Source organism: Rhamphochromis longiceps, linkage group LG20 (assembly GCF_057381845.1).
Source record: "Rhamphochromis longiceps isolate RC_006_pf linkage group LG20, R_longiceps_female_GT1.1, whole genome shotgun sequence".
Lineage (NCBI taxonomy): Eukaryota > Metazoa > Chordata > Actinopteri > Cichliformes > Cichlidae > Rhamphochromis > Rhamphochromis longiceps.
In genome coordinates this window covers 34,762,137-34,788,640 of record NC_140576.1, presented here as the reverse complement: position 1 = coordinate 34,788,640, position 26,504 = coordinate 34,762,137, and the positions used below count along the sequence as shown (strand labels likewise).

The window sequence follows — 26,504 nt, the reverse complement described above, 5'->3', positions numbered from 1 at the left end:
GATGGTTCCAACGCCGGAGAGATTGTCGAACGGAAGAGCCATAGAAGTTCCGTAGTGTGAAGGTATTTCGGCTATTTCAAGTCTGACAAAAAACAGAGTAGCGTGCACTGTAAATTGTGCCGAAAGCAAGTCTGGAAATACAATAAACTGGTGCATGCGTCACACTGTGCGCCACGTTATTGTTTCGGTGAAATGAATTTCTACAATACTGTTACTGTTAATTCTACTCTCTGCAGTGTTTAAATGCTTACATATACACACAGTTAGTCCCTCCACACATACGACTCGGTTCTGCTTCTATGCCCCAGCTTTTACTTTTTCCCACCGAGGCTTCTAGACTTCTGATTGGCCAACATTTCTGCACGGTTAGGAATCTAGCGCCACCTGCTGCTTTGGCATGTTCATAGCAGCGTTTTCCTTCATTTCTGCCTTTATGTGTGGACGGGATTATTTTTTAAAACGAAAACGGAAAATCTCCGTTTTCAAAAACACCCGTGTACGCGTGGACGTAGCCTCAGTCTCTGACTGGAAGCGCTAATTCGTCATTCGGCTTTTGTCAGACTAAAGTAACTGTTAAAACTGTTTGAAAAGCTAAGCTATACAACAAGGAGAGATTGAGAATTTCCTTTTAGTTCTCAGTTTATTTGATATTGACAAAAGTTAGTCAGTTTTGTCTGTTCTTCTGTAAAACAAACTAAGATTTATTTTTAGAATTAATATTTTGTTTCTAAGTGGAATTGACAATTTAGTAGTCTGTTTCATTTGTTCTATTTTGAAACTTAACCGCTTTAGCGGCTGCCTTTTGTGGAGTTTGTAATATTTGCCTTTATTTATCTGAAAAAGTCTCATGTTCCTTAAGTACATCTACCCTGTTGAACTTGTTATGGGAAATAAATATTTAAATAAAAACAAGCTGCTGATTATTTCACATTTTACTTGTGAGCAACGGCACATTTAAATCTTACAAATATAGTTATTTGGCTTATATCGTGATATATATCGTTATCGCCTGAAATGAAAAAAACATATCGTGATATGAAAAAATCTCGTATCGCCCAGCTCTACTCCATCCTTTCACCTTCTGGTTCACCTGTTTCTTTTAGATTGCAGCGTAAGTATGTACAAATCACTTTTACTGCTGGGATGCCTTATATAAGGTGAAAATAAATTGATTAGTAGTCTAGAATTTGTTTTATACTGACTGTTTTTTAATCACTACAGAAGAATTTAGCAAAAGTTGCAATGAGGTTGATGAGTTGGATGTTTGAAAATACATTTCTTCAAGCAATGAAGCAAAAGCAGTTTGATCTTTGCTTGGTTAATTTTTCTTAGAGCTACATTATTTGATCTTTTTCTATGTTTCTGCAACAACTGCACACGTCATATGTTCAATAACACTAACAGTCTACTAACAGCATACCTGTATGATCGCTATCATTTTGTAATTAGAAACCAAAGAGAAGATTGGCCACCTCAGGGGCATGAATTTGTGAAGTTCTTCATAAATAACTGATTTCAGCTTTCATTACATTTTTTTTAAATCTTTTTATTTACACCTCCTTAAAATGAATATAATGAATTCTTCCCCTCATTCCTGCTTTTTTCATATAGTGAAAAAATATTCACAATCAGATTTTAGAAAAACAGACTGAATTGAAAAGAAATCTCAGAAATCTTCAAAATCTCAGTGACCTGCAGCAGGAAGTGAACCCTCAACTCGAGCCGTGGTACTGCCTTGTGTAACCCATATCAACGACTGCCTGTCACATGACCCACGTCAGCTGATTTGAGGTCCCTCTTCTGATTGGCTCCTTTCACGTCGCGGCAACTCTGAAAACCGGCTGTGGAGGGATACTTCCGGGTTCGACTCCTGCTGTGGCTGTGAGCTTATGGCATTTAGAGCGGTATTGGAAAACAAAGCGTTTTCTCTCCTCAATTCATCTTTAAACTTTAAACTCAACGGTAAGTGTCCTTAATATCTTACAACCTTTGTCAGTAACCAGCCGATCGTTTTCGCGATTAAAAAATGACTTTGTGCGGCGGCGTTCCCACCGCGAGCAGAACTTCGGTTCAAAAACCGCTGTTTTTGAACACTTTTGTTTACTTAAGCATTTTTATGGGCTTACTTTGAAACAAAGTGCGATTGAATGATTATTGTTATGTGTTGCCTTGAATTCGGCTATGCTGTCTGTTAGACAGTTGTTTTTCTTTATTGTTGTTTTTGTATTGTTTGTAGCGAACGCTACTGGAATGTATAGATTAAGCTACGTAGCCAAGATGATTAATGATTTAACTGTTGTACATTGATTGATGATGATTTATGATTTGCATTGTTACCTAGACTTGCAGAAGAATATATTTGTTTACCGGTAAACTGAATTGAACTTGATGTGCTAATGGACATTTTTCTGACCTACAGGTCAGGTTTTTTTCCCCCTTTGAATTTGATCTTCTTCATATTGAAGTGGCGAGCCGGTAGGACCATCCTTTGTTTTCCCCTCTTTTCCCCCACTTAGCCGTCTTTGGATTACGGACATATTTCCCCCTTGTATGAAGCTGGACCCTAAGGAGGAATACCTTAAAAGTGAACTTTAAAAAGAAAAGGACCAAAAAAAGGACTCTTAGCAAAAGGACTCTTGCACAGAAAAATCACAGCACTGATTTATTATTTAATTGTGGACATTTACGTTGTGTGTTGTGTTAATTATTTTGTTCCATTTCCCCTTTCCCCTATTTATTCAATATATTTTTTGGTACAAGACATTGCAGTTTTTGGTCTCATCATTCACACCATCTAGGCTCCATAAAGAACTATTTCTTCTGCGCGTCAGTCAGTAAATTCATCCATTGCCATAAACTAGTCCTTAAATAACTTAGCGTTACACGTGGCGAGCCAGCCAGGAGCCTGATGGGTGAATGAGGGTTTTTTTTTGTGTTATTTGATGTAATTTGATATTCGGTAATTTCTGTGGTTTTGATAAGGTCCGCGACAAGAAAAAATGAAGTTTATTCAGGAAAGTGGGGTCAATGTTGCACATTCTGTCATTGTTTCTGGTGCCACAAACACTGAGAAAGATGAGGAAATTCTTGATTATTTGAAACAATACGGTCGTATAAAAACGGTTAGTGTTTTTTACAAAAACCTGATCGTTGAATATTGTGATAGTTCTGCGATAACTGCTCTTAATACGTTTTTCCCATATACTCATCAGTCAAAGAATCACTTGGCTTTGACTTTTTGCGTAAGATCGCTTGCCGCAGAATGCACAGCCACAGGAGGAGTCAGGACCCCTGCAGATTACCTCGGCGAGCTCAAGCAACTTGCACGCCGCAGCGGCAGGGAATTCCCAGATATTCTGCGGGAAATGATGGTACAAATTAGTGAGCATCTGGAAGGAATCGAACAAGACAGTGACTTAGAGGGAGCCTCAGTCCAAATTGTGGAGCCTGCATCATCTCTGCCTGGCCAGCAGGGGTCGTTGTCTGGACACTCCGCAATCCCTGAGACGGCTACCAGCAATCCCTCACCTGACCAACAGGGGTCACTGCCACATCCACAAAGATTTTCACTGTCACAGACTGAAATGAACCCCCCGGAAATACAAAAGGTAGTGGTGGAGCATGTTGTAAAAACAGACATCGTATCTGCATTCAGACTTCGTCCTTTCTCTGGGAAGATCCCCAAACCAGCTAACGAAACAGATTATGAGACCTGGAGATCTCACATTGAACTGCTGTTAGCAGATCCAAATTTGGCACCTCTACAGATCACTCGTCGCATCCTTGAAAGTTTGCTACCTCCGGCAGCAGATGTTGTGAAAGGGCTGGGCTCAAACACAATTCCATCCGTCTATTTAAAAGTGTTGGATTCTGCTTTTGCTTTAGTACAAGATGGTGAAGAGTTGTTTGCTCAATTCCTGAATACGTTACAGGATCCGGGTGAGAAACCCTCTGCTTTTTTGCAACGTTTACAACTCACATTAAACACTGTGATGAAAAGAGGTGGTATCTTGTCTTCAGACTTCAACAAACATTTACTCAAGCAGTTTTGTCGAGGATGCTGGGATAGCGATATCCTAAACAAACTACAGTTGGAGAACTTGAGGAGCGATCCCCCATATTTTGCAGAGCTCCTCCTACTGCTTCGAACTGAGGAGGGTAGACAGCTGGCCAAGGAGAATCTCATGAAGAAGCACCTAACTGCATCCAAGCCTCGTGCTGCTGGTCATTCCCAGAGCACATGTGCTTGTAGCCATTCAGACACCAAGGCTATTAATGAGCTGAAGCAACAGATGCAGAAACTGCAGAGTCAAATGGCTGCTCTTCTCTCACAGAAATCTCAATTCTCCAAGCCAGCACCACCTCAACTCAGATCAGCACAACCAAGACCCAGCAGCAGTGCAACCAGTTCCCGGCCTAGAGCAGGCTACTGCTTTAAATGTGGAGAGGATGGGCACATGTCAGCAGGATGCGCCAACCCTCCGAACCCGACACTGGTTCTGAAAAAGAAGAAACAACTTGAAAAAAGACAGCAGGCTTGGGACAGCAATAACAAATCGTCAAACTAGAGGCAGTCTCTGTGGAGGGACAGACGGAGGCTGCAATCGACCCATGTCCCAGTTACAAGCAGGATGGACGTTCCATCACATTGCCTAAAGGACTCATTGGAACCAGAAGCACAGCACAGGTCACGATTGGAGGAACTGTATTCAACTGCCTGTTAGACACTGGGTCTCAGGTAACCACCATCTCTCACTCCTTCCACCATGATTATCTTTCTGACCATGAGATTCAACCTCTGAAAAATCTACTGGAGATAGAAGGAGCAAATGGCCAAGCTGTTCCATACCTTGGTTATGTGGAGCTGAATGTCACTTTCCCTCCCGACTTCTTGGGTTCCACCACAGCTGTTGACACACTTGCCCTGGTAGTTCCTGATGTCCAATCAGCTCAACAGCCGTCAATACTGATTGGTACAAACACTCTGGACTAGAGCAGGGTGATATGGCCAAAAATATTTATCACGATATATATTTGAAAATTTGCGATAACGATATAACCGACGATATAATTGATGCGAGACAAAATACAACTCCACAACATTACTAGCGCAAAAAGACAACCTTCCATTTATTTTCACTTAAACAAGAAGCTGGTTTTTATGTACATTAAAGCTTTATAAAAATGTAACAGTGCAAATGCAAATTCCTTGCTGAAAGTTTAACCAAAAGGCATTTCCAGTAGAAATGGGCTGACATATCCTGAGCATAACCACGTATAATATGGTTATATGGTTAAAAAGAGGTGCTTTGCAACATTAAACTGCAGTGTGCAGTACGCATTTTTCGGACCATAAGGTGCACGGGATTATAAGGCACATTAAGCGAAACAAAGCAGTCAGATAAATCAAACTTTATTAAACTCATTCTTCTTGCTTCCTCCACTTCTGTACCCTTGATTCATTAATGTTGAATTCTCTGCAGCTGCTCTATTCCCATGTTGTTGCAGTATATTAATGACTAACCTCGTATTGTGGATGGATTATCTCAGTTGTTCTCCTGACTGAAGTTTGGTCCGTTTACAGCATCCTGCCATGCGATTGCATTTGTCTCTAACCATGAAGAACCTTCACGTTAACTTTTATAAGTGGAAAAGTGTTAGTGTTCGTCCTCCAGCTTCACTGTTTATGTTATGCTAACATAGCTGTGTCGCTAGCGATCACGTAGCACATCATTATATACCAGCTAGCCCAACTTCAGTAACCCTACAAACGTCACTGCTGTTTAGTTTCCTGTCTTCATTTATGTTGGAAGTGATAGCAGAGCTGTACGTTTGATTTTTTTTCAGAAATCTCTCAGTCAGAACATGCAATATCATGCTTAGGTAACTAGCGAGCTAACTTCCGCTAGCTTCCTGCTAACTTCTAACTCCGTTAAATGTAATAACTTTTGTTTTCATGGATGCCTGGAAGTTAAACTTTATAGTTACACCTGGTAAAGCAGCAATGCTGATCGTTTTATTAAAGATGAAAGAATTTAGACAGTTTTTAACTCTAAGTGATGCTGCAGTGTTGTTTGACCTGAAGAATACGGAGTTTAGGACCCAGATTACTCCCAGATTTAAGAGCATCTTAGTCCGACAAATATGACAATAACAACAGCCGCTTGCATGTTCTGCAAAAAAATGTGCTTTGTTGTGTATCTGACGGACAAACACCAAACCAGTTCCACATCACGGAAGTTGCACCATTTTTACAAACCAATTCTGGTTCATCTGTTTCACTCAACAATCGGCCATGTGCGTATGAAAACAAAGGCACTGCGCATGCGCGTTTTACTCCCATTCTATCGCGATATTTCATTTTCCTATCGTTGCCTAACATTATACCGGTATTACCGTGAACGGTATAATATGGCCCAGCCCTACTCTGGACTTGGCATATGAGAGAGCATTCTCAGACCAACAACCCTCCATTCCAGCCCCACATGGATACAGAACGGTGCTGAAAATCCTTGAGCAACGATACAGACTGGCCAACAGTAACCATCATGGAATCATCAAGCTGCACACTGACGGACCACAGACCATCCCAGCTGGAAAAACTGTTGCCTTGGAGGGGTTAATTTGCGGACGCTGCCTCCAGGCCGAGAAGGCTGTGTTGGTGGAACATCCAACTTCGTCGCCTCTGCCAGGTGGCTTAATGGTCCCGTCTTGTGTCATGGATTTCCCTTCTCACCAGCCATACCACTTACCTGTGGTAATCTGCAACCAGTCTGATCATGATGTAACCCTCCCAGCCAAAGCCATCATTGCGGAGATCAGTGCCATTCAGTCTATTCAGTGTCAGGAAAGGAGTCATGACAGTATGCCTCCTAACCCTGTGACTTCTGGGTTCAACTTCAACTTTGGTAACTCCCCCTTAACACCGGAATGGAAGAGTCGTATTACTGAGAAGTTAAACGCCCTCCATGATGTCTTTGCAAAACACGACCTTGACTTCGGGAAAACCGACAAAGTGAAACATCAGATCAAGCTCTCTGACCCTACTCCCTTCAAACAGCGCCCAAGACCAATCCATCCTCAAGATTTGGATGCTGTGCGCCAACACCTGAAGGAGCTGGTTGACTCTGGGGTCATCAGAGTCAGAGTCACCTTTTGCATCACCCATTGTCGTGGTGCGAAAGAAGAATGGGAGTGTGCGGCTCTGCATTGATTACCGGAAACTAAATCTGCAGACCATCAAAGATGCATATGCATTGCCAAAGTTGGAGGATACTTTTACAGCTCTCTCTGGATCAGAATGGTTTTCAGTCCTTGACCTTAAATCTGGTTATTATCAGATTGAAATGGAGGAGGAAGACAAGAGCAAAACAGCATTTGTATGTCCACTTGGATTCTATGAGTTCAACAGAATGCCCCAGGGAGTCACGAACGCACCCAGTACCTTCCAGCGACTAATGGAAAAGTGCATGGGAGAAATGAACTTGAAAGAAGTCTTGGTCTTCATTGACGACTTGATTATTTTTGCACCAACGCTTGAAGAGCATGAGAGGAGACTACTGAAAGTCCTTCACCGTTTGAAGGAATTTGGACTCAAGCTCTCAGTTGAAAAGTGCATGTTTTTCCAGAAATCCGTTAAATACCTGTGGCATGTTGTGTCAAAGGATGGTGTGCAGACAGATCCAGATAAAATCGAGACACTTAAGTCCTGGCCGGTTCCAAAGAATCTTAAAGAACTTCGCTCTTTCCTGGGTTTCGCAGGATATTACCGTAGGTTCATCCAAGGCTACTCCAACATCGTTAAACCTTTGCATGACCTTACTGCTGGATATCCTCCATCACAGCGGAAACTCAGAGCCACCTTCAAGCGAGAGCAATATTTGGATCCTAAGGAACCACTTGCCAGTCGCTGGACTCCTGCATGTCAACAAGCCTTTGACACAATTATCAGAAAACTCACGACGGCACCAGTACTTGCTTTCGCCGATCCCCAGAAGCCTTACCTTCTCCATACAGATGCTAGTTCTACCGGGCTAGGAGCTATTCTGTACCAGGAGCAACAAGGACGAAACCAGGTGATTGCTTATGCGAGTCGTGGTCTGTCGAGGAGTGAGTCAAAATATCCAGCTCACAAACTGGAATTTCTGGCTCTCAAGTGGGCTGTGACGGAGAAGTTTCATGACTACCTCTACGGCACCAACTTCACTGTCATTACTGACAGCAACCCACTCACCTATCTACTTACCTCTGCTAAATTAGATGCCACCAGTTACCGTTGGCTCTCTGCTCTTTCCACATTTTCATTCAAAATCATGTACAGATCTGGTAGGCAAAATCCAGATGCTGATGCTCTCTCTCGCAGGCCACATGGAGAACTCTCCAATGACCAGATGTCCCAAAAGGAGAGGGAGAGAATTCTCCGATTTGCCCAACATCATCTGGATCAGTCTTCCTCAATTTCCATTGATCAACACACAGTCAAGGCCCTTTGTGACCGGCAGCTCGTTTATAGTATGGCTGAAAAGATGTCCACCACCGCACTCATCCAGTCACTAACTGCCCATGCCGACAGTTTGCCTGACAGCTTCGTCAACGACACTCAGTTTGCACCTCCTGTTGTTCCTCAGCTGACGAATGCTGAAATCGCTGAGAGACAGAGGGAAGACCAGACCCTGAGGCATGTCATATTGCTGCTAGAGACTGGGGAAAGCCCACCTCCCGTCTTGCAGGATGAACTCCCAGAACTGCCCCTTCTACTCCGAGACCAACATCGCCTGGAGCTCCAAAACGCCATTCTCGTGAGGAGGCAAGTTGGGGACCAGCTCTATCACCAGTTAGTGTTACCTCAGAAATTTCGGGCTGAAGTACTGTCAGAACTGCATGACAAGATGGGTCATTTGGGCATCGAACGTACTCTTGACCTCGTACGTCGAAGATTCTACTGGCCAATGATGTGTGGAATAAAGTGAAGACATGTGAGAGATGCACCAAACGAAAAGCCTTACCTGAAAGAGCGGCACCCCTGGTGAACATTCGAAGTTATCGACCTCTGGAACTGGTTTGCATGGACTTTTTATCACTGGAACCCGACAGGAGCAGAACCAAAGACATCCTGGTAATAACAGATCACTTTACCAAGTACGCTGTCGCTGTCCCCACTCCAAACCAAAAAGCAAAGACTGTCGCCAAATGTCTCTGGGACAGTTTTCTGGTTCATTATGGTATCCCAGAAAAGCTCCATAGTGATCAAGGACCAGACTTTGAGTCACGCACAATAAAAGAACTCTGCAAAATGGCTGGAATTCACAAAATAAGAACTACACCATACCATCCACGAGGAAATCCAGTCGAGCGCTTTAACAGAACACTCCTGAATATGCTCGGAACACTCACCACAGAAGAGAGAACTCACTGGAAAGATTTTGTTAAGCCCTTGGTCCACGCATACAACTGCACCCGGAGTGATGTTACTGGCTACTCACCCTATGAGCTCATGTTTGGTCAACTGTAACCGAACAACTGTAAAACCAACCAGGAAGCAGTCATTCAACCTTTCTGATGAGGACTGTGCACAACCTCAGTCAGACGATGAGGATGAAATGATACCGCATCAATGGTATGATCCTGTCTCAGAGCCTCTGCAATTCACCACTGTCCATAATCTACCAGAACCGTCATCCGCCGTTCCAGCCACTGAACCTTTACCATCTGATACACCAGTCTGTGAACCTGCTACGCTCCCTTTGCCTCCTCTTGAGCCAGCAGAGAGCGAAACCCCTGACTCGGAAACCCCTGTCAAGGAGGAAGCTCCTGATACTGTGGAATCAGAGGACAGTCTGTCCTCTGGTAGGTTCAGCAGAGGACAGACTGGACTCAGTCGGCAATTCAACATTGGTAGGTTCAGCAATGTTGAATTGCCGACTGAGTCCAGTATGTCCTCTGCTGCTGATCTACCATCTAACTCTGACACCTCCAGCTCTGAACTAGAACCTCTGAGAACATCAACTCGGACCAGGAAACCTCCGGACCGGTTACAATACTCTACGCTTGGTCAGCCCATCTTGAAGAGTATTCAGGCACTCGTCCATGGCTTAACCACTGCCTTTACTCATGCACTGGAGGATGAAGAGGACCATCTGCTTACTGCCACTGAACAACCTGTCATCCGGACCCAACCACCATGTACAGGGACGTACATGAGATCGAGGGGGGAACCTGTAACCCATATCAACTACTGCCTGTCACATGACCCACGTCAGCTGATTTGAGGTCCCTCTTCTGATTGGCTCCTTTCACGTCGCGGCAACTCTGAAAACCGGCTGTGGAGGGATACTTCCGGGTTCGACTCCTGCTGTGGCTGTGAGCTTATGGCATTTAGAGCGGTATTGGAAAACAAAGCGTTTTCTCTCCTCAATTCATCTTTAAACTTTAAACTCAACGGTAAGTGTCCTTAATATCTTACAACCTTTGTCAGTAACCAGCCGATCGTTTTCGCGATTAAAAAATGACTTTGTGCGGCGGCGTTCCCACCGCGAGCAGAACTTCGGTTCAAAAACCGCTGTTTTTGAACACTTTTGTTTACTTAAGCATTTTTATGGGCTTACTTTGAAACAAAGTGCGATTGAATGATTATTGTTATGTGTTGCCTTGAATTCGGCTATGCTGTCTGTTAGACAGTTGTTTTTCTTTATTGTTGTTTTTGTATTGTTTGTAGCGAACGCTACTGGAATGTATAGATTAAGCTACGTAGCCAAGATGATTAATGATTTAACTGTTGTACATTGATTGATGATGATGATTTATGATTTGCATTGTTACCTAGACTTGCAGAAGAATATATTTGTTTACCGGTAAACTGAATTGAACTTGATGTGCTAATGGACATTTTTTCCCCCTTTGAATTTGATCTTCTTCATATTGAAGTGGCGAGCCGGTAGGACCATCCTTTGTTTTCCCCTCTTTTCCCCCACTTAGCCGTCTTTGGATTACGGACATATTTCCCCCTTGTATGAAGCTGGACCCTAAGGAGGAATACCTTAAAAGCTCAGCGGGTTTCAGGAGAAGGCTGGATGGGATTAACAGGAGTGGGATTAATTTAAACTGTGGAAAACTGGGAATGATTGTTGAATTTTTTGGGGAGGAGATCGAGGGGGCTGACCCTCGGTAGCAGGAGGCTGGGCAGAATCGCCACTTTCTGCTGTGATTAAACGTTCTGAGAATAACGACCTTCAAAATCTGTGGAGACGCTGCAAAGAGCAGGAGGAGGGGAGGGGAAAGGGGTAGTGCCTTGCTCCACTACCACCATGTATCAGAATTAGAAAAGTAAAGAAAAACACGAAGAACATACAGAAATAAATAACGAGCGAAAGAAATAACAGAGAGGCATGAAAACAAAGAAAAACGATTTTTGATAATTGGATTCATTTAGTTTCTCATGTTTATCCTTATTTATTTATTCATGATTGCCAATAACTGTTTAAACATGTGGCGATGCTCAAACTAGAAGCTGGAGGAAACGTTTCTCTGACAACTTTTTTGGCCCTGGTTAAAAAGCTCAGCAGCTATTAGATTCATTTTACCGACTTTTACATCTGACTTTGGGTTTTCTCTCCAATGCCACCAGCGGGTCAAGGTTGTCAAACATCTAAAGAGCTACTTCATGAATTGGAGAACCATTTTTTTTCACAGACAACAATAGTTCCAACAAAGTGTTTTCTCATTTCCATGGCGATGCTTTGAGGTTTCCTTTAGCGTCAAGTTTAGCGGGTTTGTGTCGCAGCACTTTTGTAAAGGATTTCCATGACATTTAATCACATAAAGCTCACAATCTTCTCTCCCTGGTTTTTGTTCTAGCGTCATATTTTATGTGCATTTAGATTTTGCATTCTTTTGCTATTTGATGATGTCTGAATACTACGTTCACATTTTGATCCACAAAGCACTTCAAGGACTAAAACAGAGCATTTTAAGCATTAAAAAAACCATTGCTGCAGTATTATCAGTACTATGAATTCTTTTTGCTACAAGTAAAAAATTATAATGGCAGTTTTTATTCACTTTTTACTGTTTGCCGGAACTGTGTGTTGCCTGAAAAATGGCATTTTGTCAAAATGATATGAAGAGAATGGCGTGGGAAATGTTGTAAGACCAGGTTTCTCATGCAGGACGAACATTCAGGAGACTCGGTTCTTTCACGCAGGAACACTTATGTTCCTTGATGACATGGTCCATTAGATCAGAGTATAGGACGGAAACTTTGACAGAATATTAAAATCATTTTTAAAATTCTGATTTTGTTGGTTGAACACATGCTTGGTTTGTTTGGCTCCACGCTGAGCTGACCATGGGGGGTCAAGCTCTTCACATCAGTAGGGATATTTTAAATAGCCAGTGTTTGCTTGTCTTGTCACTCTGCTACACCCTTGTAACACCATCACATCCAGTATGTTGACATGGATGTGCATTGCTGTCAACTTGAAATTTCACCGTTGTCAGATGGATACAAATCCTCTCCTCCGCCTGTTCGCAGCAATCATGACTACACCTCACTGCACTTAAAATACTGCAGTAAAGTTGAGGCTCTAAAACAGTTTACACCTCACTGATAACATCACCTTTATGCCGTGAAATCACTGCACGCTTACACACACACTATACAGATTATATAAAGGATGCGTTTTTAGAGAAAAATACCCCAATATTTGTTATACAACTGTTATTTCAAGATCATTCTCAAATAATTTTATTCAATTTTATTATTATATCACCAAATCTCAACAGCAGTTGCATAAAAGATGCTATATATTGTGCACCCTATAATAATGCATTGCTGTAGTAGACTTGCTTCATGACAAGTGGTTCATCAGTCGAGAGTCTAAGATTTTTGTTTACTAACTGTGGTTAGCAAACAGTTTCTACGTGCATTACTGCAAGCAAGCTAAATAACAACATCACATCGTTTCATGTGCCAGTAATAAAATTACATTTTAAGACATTAAATAGTTAAACTATATTTTTTTTTCATGTAATATTCAAAAGATAATCTGTTTGTTTGTGTATGCGTGGAGGCAGCAGCATGAAGCAGTTAAAACAATACAACATCCTTTCACCCGTTTTGTTGGACAATGTGGGCTAGCTTCTGAGCTGGGCATTAAGATTACAAACAGTGTCAAATGTAGACGTGGCCACTGTGATGTCACCTGTTAGTTAGTAAAACCCTGTTTTTGAAGCCTCAAGCTGTGCATTTTAAAAGCAGACATGAAGATAGTTGGATGGATCCAGTCAAAGACACCTCATCCTCACTGGCTAATGACTTGTGATTGACAGTCCTTAGCAAATAATCCCTTTGGCTCAAATTATGACCATAATTACAAAAAAAGATGTACTCTTCTATTTACTATGACCTGAAACTAGAGTTTAATCTACAGGAGTGTTTACTGAGGTCACAGAACAAAACTTTCAGTATAACCAGAACCTGACAGTGAATGCAGGTTTAAGGTACTTCTGCATTGGCTTGAACTTTAAGCCCGAAAGCTTAAATGTCCATCTTCTATATACAGTCTTTGGCTGAGACTTACACTGCAACATGAGAAGTTGCTGATCTTCATCGCCTTTCCCCTGTTTTTCCACGTCAAGGACTATTGAAAATCAGGCTCGCCTTCAAAGAGAGTAAATCTTTGATTTTGACATCCTGACGTTGTTATGTGCTTCCAATGGGAACAATCTAATTCGCTGCAGCAGCTTTTAATTTGACACAGATCCACTCTATTAGAGTAGAAGCAATGTCAGACTGAAGATGGAAATGGAGTGTAACAAGCTGACAATTCTGTCTGATATCAGACTGTGATATTTCCGTAATAGCTGTATAGCTGAGTCATCCACTTCCACACTTGTTGCCATTTTTGTCTCCTTGAAGTAGGAAGATGGCGTCTTTGGCTTTTTAATCCCGCCTACAAAGACTCCATTGGCTCGCTTATTTTATCTATCAGGGGGGTGGCTGTCAATTAGCACCACACCAGACCTGTTTGAATCACATTCAGAGGTTCGACGAACAGATGGAAAGAAGAGGAGAGCAGGGAGGAATTAAGGATTCAGTGGAGGGAAAAGAAAACAACAAAGAAGGAAAACAGAAAGAATTAAGGATTTGACTCTCAGCATCCATCTCTCTTTCGCTGTTCCATTATTATTTATTTCTCCCTCTGGAAAATAAATATCTTTCCTTCTCCTTCATCCACCCATCCATCCTCCACTCCCTATCTCTCTCTTTCTATCTGATTGTTCCATAAACAGTGATTGATCAGCAGCGGCAGCAGCTCACCGATCATCTCCTCCTCCATCCCTCTTTTCTTCTCTCCCTTCATTACCTTTTCTTCACGTCATAAATCTCCACACCTGTCCTCCCCTCCTCTCCCTGCTGCTCCTCTTCACCTCTTCTCACCTTTCTTTATCACCTCCTCACCTTTTCTTGGTGCCCCTTTTCTCCCTTGTTCCCTCTCTCAAGGCTTTTTCGTTTATCGTGTTATTTCTGCAGTTTTTCCAGGTATCCTTTTACTTTTGTTTTCTTGCATTACCCTTTTTTTTTTTTTTTTTTTTTTTTTTTTTTTAGCCTTGGTTGGTTCCACCCTGTGGCTTTTCTTTTTCTCCTCCATTTCCTTTTTTGTTTGGTTTGCTTTTATTTTCCAGTCTCCCCTTATCTTCTTGATTGTTCATTCTTTTCTTTTTTTGCCTAAAATATCAAATTATTCCTGTTTTTCTTGGGATTTTATGTTTCTCATTCCTCTGCTCTTCCCCTTCCTTTCCTTCTATCACCTCCTCCTCCAGTGTGGGTTTTATTTCCTTTGTCTTTTCCTTTCCCACCTTTCTTTCCTCCTCATTAACCTTTTCCTATTACTTTCCCCTATAACCTGTATATCTGCCTTTCCTCTCCTCCTCCCCGTTTTCCCCTTGAAGTCATTTCACAGCAGAATGACATCTTTGAATTTTGCAACTCCTGAGTGACGGATGCACGAGTGAGAGAGCGAGAGCGAGGAAGGCAGAGCAGCGGAGAGATAAAAGATCAAGCTCGAGCCCTTGAGTTAAATGATAACATCATCCGCTTCACACACACAATTCCCAATTAAACACTTCAGTGCTCGGCATGATCGTATCTGATCAGCAGCTTGGCAGATTTGGCAGCGGCGATCAATGCTCGCTCACCTCCGTTATGCGCACGCATGTAAATACACACATGTGCAGAGCATGCATTCTCACACACACACACACACACACACACACACACACACACACACACACACACACACAGAGACATCATGTCCTGTCGAGCTGTGTCATTCTCTGCATGTCTCTTTCACTTTATCCTTCTTCCCATGATCTTTGCATGCTTTTGCATTTTTCTGTCACTCACATAATCTCACACGGCATTCTTCTCCCTCATTTTGTCTCATTTTTCTTCATCTTCTGCTCCTTTTCCTCCTTTTTCCTTTCTCTTCCCTCCTTATACTCGCCCATAATCTCACATGCTCTCCTCTCTGGGCTGGGTTTCTCAGTCTCAGTGTGGCAGTCTAAGTAGGTCGGTGTTGACAGCTGAGCTCTACACAGACAGAGAGGAGACATTATTTCTGCTCTGTGTGGGCCTCTATACAATCACTCACTCACTGTTTATGGCTCAGCCTCATATCTCCTGTATGGCCACACTAAAACCAGAGAGTGACATGAACTGGGTAACATCCATGCTTTGGAGTCTCCCTCGGCACCAGTTCAGTGTGAACTCTGCAGCTCTTGACACATGCAAAATTTTGCTGGGACCCACCAGCATTTGTCAGGGGATGTGTGGAGTTGCATTTATTTGTCACCTACAGTGTGGACCACGCAAATGTAGTCTCTGCATGGTCACTGACACACTGCTTTTAATTTAAGCTGCTAAACTTTCTGAAGGTTTGGTTATATTATGGATGTGACCTGAAGCTGCAGACGCTCGGCTTTAATTTGGAGGTTTGAACAGAATTATAATATTAACTGTTTTTATAAACGGTTCTGTTTTTATGGAACTAAATCAGGGAAAAAATCATGTAATAATAATTAAGAAATGCTTATGTTAACTAGTTTGCTGTTTTTAATCTGCACTGGGAAGCATTTGATTACATTTGAGCCTCTACTTTAGAGTTCATCCTGTTTCTGCCTTCATCAGTAAACACTAGTGAACCAATGGCACTGGAAACCACATGTGGCAACATTATGAAATTATGAAACAAAGCAGCTTGTATACCACCAACAATCATTCCACAATCAAAGTGGACTTTTCTTCATTCTGATGCTCGGTTTGATCATCATGACCGTGTCTGCATGACTAAATGCAGTTGCTGCCGTGTAAGTTGCTGATTTGAGCGAATGAGCAATTGAACAGGTGTAGCTAGCAAAGTGTCCAGTGAGCGTATAATGATGTATCAGCTGCCTGGAGAGTGATCTTCACTTGGCCGGAAGCTTTTCTTCTTCACCACTGAAAAGATCCCGCAATCATCAACCACTGTTCTCCTCCGTGGACCTCTAGGCCTTTTTAGGTCAAAGTCACCCCCATTTTTTTTCTTTGACTGCGTCAACATGTTAATTAATCTGGTCCTAATGTCTTCTCTTATCACTCTGATGGATTTGTTTGGTTTCTGAAACCCAGTACTAGCTGTCTAGAGGGAGGAAGGAGAAGGAAGCCTGAAATAACAAAAAGATGGCTAAAGACATAGAGCTGACTGCTGAACAGAGGACAGGCGAAGACTGAGGCAGAGCTGAAAGACAGGAAATAAAAGTGACACAGAACCCAAAACGAGGAAGCACTGAAGGAACTGCAGTAAACACACACGAAAGAAGAAAGTCAAAATAGTAACTGTGGTTTAATACAAACCTGAAATTCTAAACTAATAGAAGAACAGGAAAACAATCTAAACTGGTACTTTAAGCTCCAAAGAAACTAAACAATGACCAAAATTAAAACAATGCAAAAAGAACTAATGAATTACTAGAACGACAGTGAAATAAAAACAAAAACTAGTTACACAAAAACTCAAATTCAGAAATAACAAACTGCAAACACTAGAAAAACAGAATACATCTTCCAAAAAAAACAAAAAAACATGATCTTTTTTACTTGTAACACGTGCCGTGGTGTCACATCTACAGCATCCACATGCAAAAGCTACACTTAAACTCAAGTGTCAACTTTAGCAGCTTAGTCAAATAATAAGTAACAGCCAACTAACATAAACCTTTAAGATGAGTTAATTGTTCATTCAGACTTGAGACCTTCAAAATAAGATGCAGTGTATGAAATAATCCAAATGGATGACATTTTATTTAAATCTGTACTTAAAGCTTCTATTAATCATACGAAGGTTGAGGTTTAATATGTTGTGACAGAATAACAGTGGAGACGACAAGAAAAATAAAATGAAATACACCTTTATTCTTCTTGGTTCCATTCGGTCTTTAAGTGTGACGTCATTAGCTGTTTCCGGGTGTAAACTCCGCTTCTGGTCCCAAAGTCAAACGAACACTGCGGCATCACTGAGAGTTAAAAACTGTCTAAATTCTCTCATCTTTCTTAAAATCATCAGCGTTGCTGCTTTACCACGTGTATCAATTAAGTTTAAAATCCAGGCATCCATGAAAACAGAATTTATGAAATTTAACAGAATTAGAAGTTAGCAGGAAGTTAGCTCGCTAGTTTTCACCTAAACATGATATATCATGCTCTGACTGACAGAATTCTGAAAAAATTAAAACCCACAGCTCTGCTATCACTTCCCACATAAATGAAGACAGAAAACTGAACAGCAGTGATATTTGTAGGGTTACTGAAATTGGGCTAGCTGGGATATAATGATGTGCTAAGTGGTGGCTAGCTACACAGCTACGGTTAGCATAATATAAACACATTAGCAAACAGAAGCTTTAGGATGAACGCTAACTTTTTTCCACTAAACGGACCAAACTTCAGTCAGGACAACAACTGAGATAATCCATCCACAATACAAAGTTAGTAATTATTTTCTGCTGAATGGGCTGGGCTGTAGTTACACCGTAAGGTTTTAAAAACTGAGCTTTAAAATGAAAAGTGATAATAAAAACCGAGAGAGGCCGACAGTGATCACTGCCTTTTTTTAGGGGCTTGTTCTGATTAAATAGAACAAGATACAACGCATTAAAACACGTTAAAAACTCAACAGCCTTAATACACGAAGAGTAGTTTGGACCCAGAAGCAGAGTTCATACGTCATCATTTAAAGACTGGATTGGAATTAAAAGGGTTCATTGGCTAATGAAATGCATTTGATTAGCTGCTCACCAGTCAGCGTGAGTACCTGTATAAAAGCAGAAGTTTTGACAGTTTGCTGCTGTGGAGCATTCAGAGGCGGAAACACATCAAGGAGGAAGCATATCAGCGATCAGCTTTCTTGTTGCTCTGTTTCCATCTATGAAGAGTTTTCAGGCCATTAAAGTCCATCATTCTACAGTGAGAAAGTGTTCAAGACATCTCAACAAATTTACCCCAAGGTCAGACCGTGCAAGGCTCAAAGAAATTGCAAAAAAAAAAAAAACCAAAACCCATAGCTACATCTTAGACTCTACAGGCCTCAGTTAGCATGTTAAATGTTAAAGGCCTTGACAGTACAATTATAGAAACATTGAACAAGTATTGTTTGGTTGGAAAGGCTGCCAAAGAAAGCCAATTATCTCTAAACAGAACACGGGAGCATGGCTTCACTTTGCAAAGTTGCATCTGAATAAACTCCATTCAGTTTTATTTTTATTGCGCCAAATCACGACAACTGACGCCTCAGGGCATTTTATATTGTAAAGTAAAGAGCCTACAATGAGATAACACCAACAATCAGATGCACTTGGCGACAGTGGGAAGGAAAAACTCTCTTATAACAGCACAAGCACATAAAGCACAAGATGTTTGGAACAATGTCCTTCAGACAGATAAGACCAAGATGGAGATGCTTGGCCATAATGTACAGCATCCAAACCACACGAATCAGCACACCTCATGTTTACCTCATGCTAACTGTCATCACCGTGAAGGAGGGGTGACTATTTGGGCTTACACGGCTGGGGCACCTTGCAGTCATCGAGTCAACCATGAACTCCTCTGTGTACCGATCTAATATTCAAGGATCAAATGTGAGACAGCTAAAGCATTGCCCAAGCTGTGTCATATAACAGGAAAATGATCCTGGGTACAGCAGCAAATCTACAACAGATGAGCTGAAACCAAGGCGTTGCAATGATCTTAAGAGAGCTGTACAAAAACCCGCAAGCATCAATTAGCTAAAGCAACACTGGAAAGAGGAGTGGGCCTCCACATTGTAAGAGACTGATAAAGTCTTTCAGAAAACAGTTACTTGAAGTTATTGCTGCTAAAGGTGGTTCTAAAAGCTACTGAATCATAGGGTGTAATTAGTTTTTCACAGGACTATATAGAGCTCTGTGAAAGAGCCGAATTCTGCAGCTCCTAAATGGCCACTCAAGGTCTAAATCTGCAGCATTTCCTGACCTAACCTGACTCAACAATCACTCTTCTATCAACACGTGTGCATGGGAAGAGAAGTGAAGCATAAATACACAAACTAAAGTGCTTAGTGTGACCAGGAGGGATGATTACAGCAAGTAAAACTCACATCATTGTTTGTATGAATTAATGAATCCATTGCTTCTCTAAAGAACTGGATTTTAATGAATTAGCTAGCACCAGTATTCATTTTTAAAGACCACAGGATTATGACGTTTGTGAATTTGTTGTGCTTTTCATGTGCGTCACAGCCACAAATATAAATAGATTTCACATTTGATGAAACATTGAATATTAAATTGATCTTTCTTGAGTGTTAATAAAGTTTAACCAGTAAATCAGTTAGTTTTTATCATATATACTAGTTTGGATATCTCAGTGTGCGTGAATGCAGCATGTTTGTAGTGTAAATGTGCCTGCATGGTGTTATGGTGTGTGTTGTTCGTGTGTATGCAGTGTACATATATGTCTGTCACCGTGTGTGTGCTGCAGAGTGGAGCAGAGCCCAGGGCTGTCCTGCCTCTATTCAATGTGTTTAATTTTGAGCTTTTTGACAGCTGCATTATTCACAGACTAGCAGCAGGCTGACTGTTCTAACCTCCATCCACCCACTGCAGGGGGCTTTTCATCTCTGCTGGGGGGGAAACTGCTCGTGCTCTGCCACGACGCTGTCACAGTAACGTATGCCTGTGTGGCTCCGTATCACCGCTGCATTTTTTAAAAATTCAATACTCCAAAACTGCTTTGTGTAGCAGTTTATGAAAACAAACAAACTGCAAATGACAAAGCGAGGCTGCAAAAGCACCCCGGTCTCACTACTTCAGATGCTGCAAATTTGTCTAATTTATATGTGTCAGGCTGCTTTGTGGCTACCATCACGAAACATTATGTGATCCATCCATGTATCCTTTTTAGATCAGTGGCTTTGAGCCTGCAGTAATGTGCTAATACTCCACTACTGTCCCAAAGCTGTGCTGAGGGCCTGCACTTAAACATATAAAAGATCACAAAAACTGATAGATAAACGTCGACTTGCAGGTTATTTTGAACAGAATTCATCTGACCGTCCTGGTTTACGCCTCCTGGCCATTATTTTGAGTTTTTAACTAAAAATACGCCATAATTTAAGAAGTGTTTGTTTAAATCTACTCTTACCTTGTGCTAAGCATGCTCAACAATTTAACATACTAGTGTCAGTTTGGTGCAGCTCTGTGCTTTGAGCTAATGACATCTTGCTTAAACAAAACTGAGCTGAAATACAGCAAAGACTTCAGCTCAAAGTTTGAAAAAGCATATCCAGAGACTAGAATCTTCTTTAAACCCCCCCGAACAAACTCTTTACAGGTAGTGTTGATATATTTCACAGTCTGTAGCATGTTGTTTTCCATTACCTACCATCAAGCACCACAAAGAAAACATATTTATATTTGTGGCGATTACCTAAGAATACATTCTTATACTGTAACAACAAAGCAGCTGCAGCCCACATTTCTACAAACGAGTCAAAGCCCAAAGAGGCCCGTGTTAAAAATGCCCAGCTCTCTGACATAGATTAACTTTACAACTTGGCACAAGAACTTCCTGTTTTGTTCTCTAAAACAAGCTGCTTCTACCGCACATCCAAGGCCAATTCAGAAATACCAGCTAACCTGACTTCAGTGCTCTTGGACTGTGGAAGGAAGCAAGTATATGTGGTGGAAACCCAAACAGACACACGTAGGACATGCTAGCCCCACACACAGGCTGATCTGGAATATTTTTAATGCATTTTCTTGACCAATAATATTGATTGCTGTGTCATTATTCATGCAAAGAGTGTCTATTCTACTTTTTTTCCAAGAAGGGAGATTATAATATTTATTTGAATATTACAGATGTCTGTGTGAAGTTATACTCTCTATTTATGCACCTTTCTTACCAAACTACCTAGATAGCTTTGCACTCCACCCTGCTGCAAAAAGTCAACCAAGATAATATTTAACTCAGTGTTGTTGTTGTGTTTTTTTAAGGGAGTTCACAACCCAGTGGGTCATGTTATGCTAGCTACATCCATTCTTTGTGTACAGTTTATACATATTATACATCCAGCATTTATTGATAAGCATCATTTTTAACTTGGATTTTAGCAGTAGCTAATAAATGTTTAATTCACATTTATTCTCTCCTCCTCTTAGCCTTCTTTCTTGTCTATTTTGCTTAGGAAATTACACTAAATGGAAGTTCTCAGCCATGCTCTTAATCTTTGAATTCATGTGGCACAGGTGCATAAACTCAAGCATGTAACCATGACAACCTGCCTTTACATTTGTGAAACACAGGGTGATTCTAAAGAGCTCAGTGAACTTGAGCATGCTCCTGTAATAGGATGCCATCGTTGCAGGAAGTCAGTATGTTCCTCGATCAAATGCAAGTTGTATTATTACAAAGTAAAAGCGTGCAGGAACGACAGCAACTCGCCCGACGCATACAGTGCATAAAAATCACCAACCTTCAGATTTCCTGGGGCATTGTTACACGTGATACTGGGCTGCCTAGAGCGTCTCCAGTTAGTGACCATCAAGTCTGCACTGCAGCTGGTTGACTGGTATATCAGAGCTTTTCACCTGCTGCTGCCAAAGATGATACGATGGAAGCAGTGAGGGTGAGCCAAAACAGTAAAGTTACAAAGCAGACTGCTTAGCAATGAGATGAAGCACCTTATAAAACCCGTGAGAGTGAAGCAGAGCTGCAGCGTCATAACTCTCTGCAGGTTTATCTATGAAAGAATTACTTAGCTTACTTAAGATGATACTATACAGCTCAAAAAAGCGTAAAAGTGTAAGAATACAAATATTTTTTACATGTTATTTTTTTTACAGGTTAGCAGCTCGAACATCATAAAACTTTAGACCTATCTTCAAGTTTGAAGACACATTCTGAGGGAACGAGGTCAAACCAAACCCTCGAACCTCCCGTCAGCTGGACACAAGCTTCCAAACCAATGTGACCCAGCCAATCAGACATGAGAACCAGCACCGTGTGTATCAGAAGAGGCATTTGATCATGCTGTGTGTGTGTGTGTGTGTTGAGAGGCAATAAATGTCACTGATTGCTGGCGTCATAATGGGCAGGTTGAGAATCACTTCAGACAAGTGATGAAGGTTAAAGAGCTCTCTCTCTCTCTCTGCCTCCTTTTAACAGCTGAAAGATTTGCAGGATGTACAGAAATTTGCTGCTCTGTGTGTGTGTGTGTGTGTGTGTGTGTGTGTGTGTGTGTGTGTGTGTGTGTGTGAGAGAGAGCTAATAGATCAGCCGCTCGTTAAAAGCCTGGTCCTGGTACCAATTTATCGCCGTGTAGACTGACAAAGGGGAGGGTCAGAAGTTGAGTCCAGTCTTTGATCGACTGCAGGAGCGAGTTATTAGTAAACCTTTCATTCTGTCGTTCCTGCGCACTGCTTTTTCTCTTTTATGGATAATTTAGAGTGATGGCTTGACTAACACTTATGTCACTGTAGCCGGCATGTAGACTTATGCCATCAGAAACAATACGAAGGTGTCATTAGTCTTGTAAACACTAGAATAACATTAATCATTAGAAAGTGATTGAGTGATTGGAGATAACAGCCTCGTAGTGTCATTATTATTAGTGTAATTTGCTCTTTGAGGAAAACAAATCATTAATTACTACTAACTCTAATATCTGTTTCCTGTTTCTAGCTTCGCAATGTGTCCCGAATGTGCATCTGCTGATCAATTTCAAGTCAATGAGGCGTAATGATGAGAAATTCGTGGCATGAGAACTGACGAGGTGACAGTTATTAGAATAATGTTTATAATTACAAAAACAGAAATGTTCACGACTCTCTGACAGCGTGATGCACGAGCCACGTGTCAGGATAAGGTCGGATCACATTCTCCATCAAAACCACAGGCGGTTATAACTGCCATCGCTTTTTTCTGGTTTCAGACTTTGCATCAGATTTAGGAGCTTGCTCCCATTTAACCACAGCAGCACCAGTGAGCTCCATCCTTGGGTGTTCAGATGATAAGTGCCGGCTTGCAGGTCATCCAAAAGCTGTTGGGTGGCGTTTTAAGGTTTTAACCCAGCTATTTCTTTATGGATTTTGAAGCTACAATCATGTATTGTATATTAAAGCTGGGCATGACATCATCCCTTGATTTAGCTTTGAATTGAACAACATGCACTAAAAACGTGACCTCATTTGGATGAACGTGGTTATGGATAGCAAGCTTCAACTGTAAAGTCTATGGAAGCACCACATAAACACAGACAGCTGCTAATTGTTGCTAAGAAACATAGAAATAATTCATTTGCTTTATATTACTGCTCAACATCCCCTGAGATCACAGCACTGAACTTGCCAGTTACCTATATAAGATTAAAAGTTGCATTTACACGTCTCCATATTTGCATTTTATGATGACTCTCCTCTTCTTTTGTGTAACAAACTAAAAGTGACCTGTTAAAAGTTACAGACTGCTCTGTGTGAACTGAAGTCAAGCATTTGTTGTGCAGGTGCTCATGAAAAAGCACCTATCTGCACATCATGCAGCTATTGAAGAACTTATGTAACACGAAAACATTACATTTCTGAAATGTGCAGCTCTCACCGTATTAGCAGCACAGGAACTTGTGGTGGTAGACTGTACATAAAAGATGGATGCATCTTCCCGGTCCAAAAAGTGAAGCTGGTGTTGAAATGCCTTACACCTGCATTCCTTGTAATGGCCAGCAGGCACTGGCTACTGTAACAGCCAAACAACCAATGAGAAACTTGCTCTGTGACCTCAGTGGACACTTTCTTGGTCTCGGTATCTGTTTGGGGTTATATTAAAGACAACACAAGGTTCATTTTGTAAACAGTGCTCCCAATTAAAGGCACGAAGGAGGACATGCTCAGCAGCCGAATCCATCTTTTACAGTCTATGCTTCTACTCTGCTTCCACTGCTAAATCTGATACTGCATTACTGCCTCTCGTGTCACTGCTGGCAGCTGTGAGGAGTTTGTAGTGTAATATAAAAAAGAATGAAGAGTGAAAACATAACCCAATCCTGGATTGTTTGCCACAAGCATACACTTCAAGAAGCCCATTTTCTTGTGGTTCTTGCAGTTTCACCCGTCAACTTCTCGGCATTAGTTCAAGGTTTTATAACGTTATCAACCAGCTCCACTCATACAAACCTCAACAAACTCTCTCTACCCCTCAAGCGCTCTCTTAAAACCGAAATTCAGAAAAAGTCTTCAGCGGTGTGTGGTTCGTACACAGCTAGTTCACCAAATAATCAATTCACTTTTAAAATTCTGTTTATTTTTTAATCTTTTTATTGTTTTTACCGCTTAAAAAAAAGACTCCAGGAGGACAAACTTTGAATCCCTACTTTTCCAAATACTACATCATAATCTCAGTAATTTCCACCACATCCAGACGGGGCTGAACTAATGTTAAAAGTGCACCGTTAAATTGCAAATCTTATCCTCTGTCTCCTTGTGGGCTGCTGATCTCTGCGCTTCACTCCTTGACCTGTAATATTAATTTAAAAATGATTTAAATGAAGTGAGTATAACAGTTTAATTTCTCTGTGTGTAAGCTTCCCTCTAAGGGTTCATTCTTGGTTCAGCATTACACTTAGCAGCATTTCTCTTACACCACACACACACGCAAGCTCAGGGTCTCCAACTGAGGAAGAGGAGAGGCTACTAGGGAGGAGAGGAGAGCAGTAACAGAGATGAAGGGGAGGAGGAGGAGAGGATTCATATAGATTTGATAGATTGGAAGCTTGAGGCCGAGAGAACACCTGAGGGAAGAGAAAAATAAATTGGATGGAGAGAGAGAGCGAGAGTGAGCAAGAGAGGTAGGGAAAGAAATGGGAGAGAAAGACAATAGCTGCATGAAATTGGATTGAGAGAGAAACAAAATGAGAGATAACAAGCAGAGGACAGAAGGCAGAAAGAGAGACAGGAAAGAAAATCTGGAAAAGGGTAGAGGATGAAAGAGACGAGGACGAAGCAGGAAAGAGGGAACGTGGAAAAACAGTTTTTAAAGGAAAGAAAGAAAACACGACAGAAAATAGAATATTATTTATTGTCACTTCACAGGTATGATGACATTTGCATGGTTTCTGTCATATAGACATGAATAGAGACGTAAATAAAAAAATATATATGTGAATTAATAAAGCATTATGAACTGACTGTTCCACTAAGTGTGACTTTAAGAAAAGCAAGAAACTGAATAAATTTAAGAATTAAATCTAAAAGAAAAAAAGGTGTGAAAGACAAACAGAGATTTAGAGGTGAAGGAGAGCGAGAGGGAGAGACAGAGAGACATAGAGAGTGAATAAAGAAATGCCGGCAGTGCTTGGCCAGCAAATTATTTGCAGAGCTACAGATTTCCAGGCTGCCTTGTTGGCCTTCCTGCATGTCTGTCACCCTGTGTGTGTGTGTGCGTGTGTGTGTGTGTTTCTAAGGGGGCTTGTGTGTTGAGGTGTGTCGACCACGTACACATGTGCATCTGTGCTTGTCTGTGCTAGGCAGGCTTGAACATCACCACATATGCTGACGTGTGCGTGTGTTTGCATGTGCATACACTCCCAGGTTATTTTTACCCTTACATTTAAAATCTGCTTGGGGATGCAGAAGCACAGGAAGTGAGTGTCGTCTCACTTTTCCTCCAAGCGAGCTTCGGTTCTCCTCCACGTCCCGTCTGCTTGTTGTACTACTACCACTGTCTGCCATCCTCTTCTCCCATGATGCATCAGGCCTGCCTCCTATATACAGAGACAGAGATGAAATGTATGTACACCCAAAAACCATTTAAAGAAAATTCACTTGTATCTGTAGCCGATGATGACTCATCTCACACCAGAAAAATTAGGTGAAAACCACAAACTGTAGCTTAAGGAAAATATATTTCATACAAATATACAGATTATTTTGTTTTC

General features: G+C 41.4%; 2 protein-coding genes across 2 annotated transcripts in view; both read left to right on the top strand.

The window, feature by feature from the left end:
• The window catches only part of xkr7b (XK, Kell blood group complex subunit-related family, member 7b), a 122,295-nt gene that overhangs the window by 77,125 nt on the left and 18,666 nt on the right, over positions 1 to 26,504 (top strand). The window lies entirely within an intron of this gene.
• Positions 1,763 to 5,150, top strand: LOC146645811 (paraneoplastic antigen Ma3 homolog). Its single transcript, XM_085393546.1, has 2 exons — positions 1,763 to 1,962; positions 2,420 to 5,150. The coding sequence occupies exon 2, from the start codon at positions 3,000 to 3,002 to the stop codon at positions 4,566 to 4,568; it is 1,569 nt and encodes a 522-aa protein (XP_085249672.1). The 5' UTR covers positions 1,763 to 1,962; positions 2,420 to 2,999; the 3' UTR covers positions 4,569 to 5,150.

Coding starts and splice junctions, on each gene's coding strand:
- LOC146645811 (XM_085393546.1), top strand. CDS start 3,000: ATGAAGTTTATTCAGGAAAGTGGGGTCAATGTTGCACATTCTGTCATT.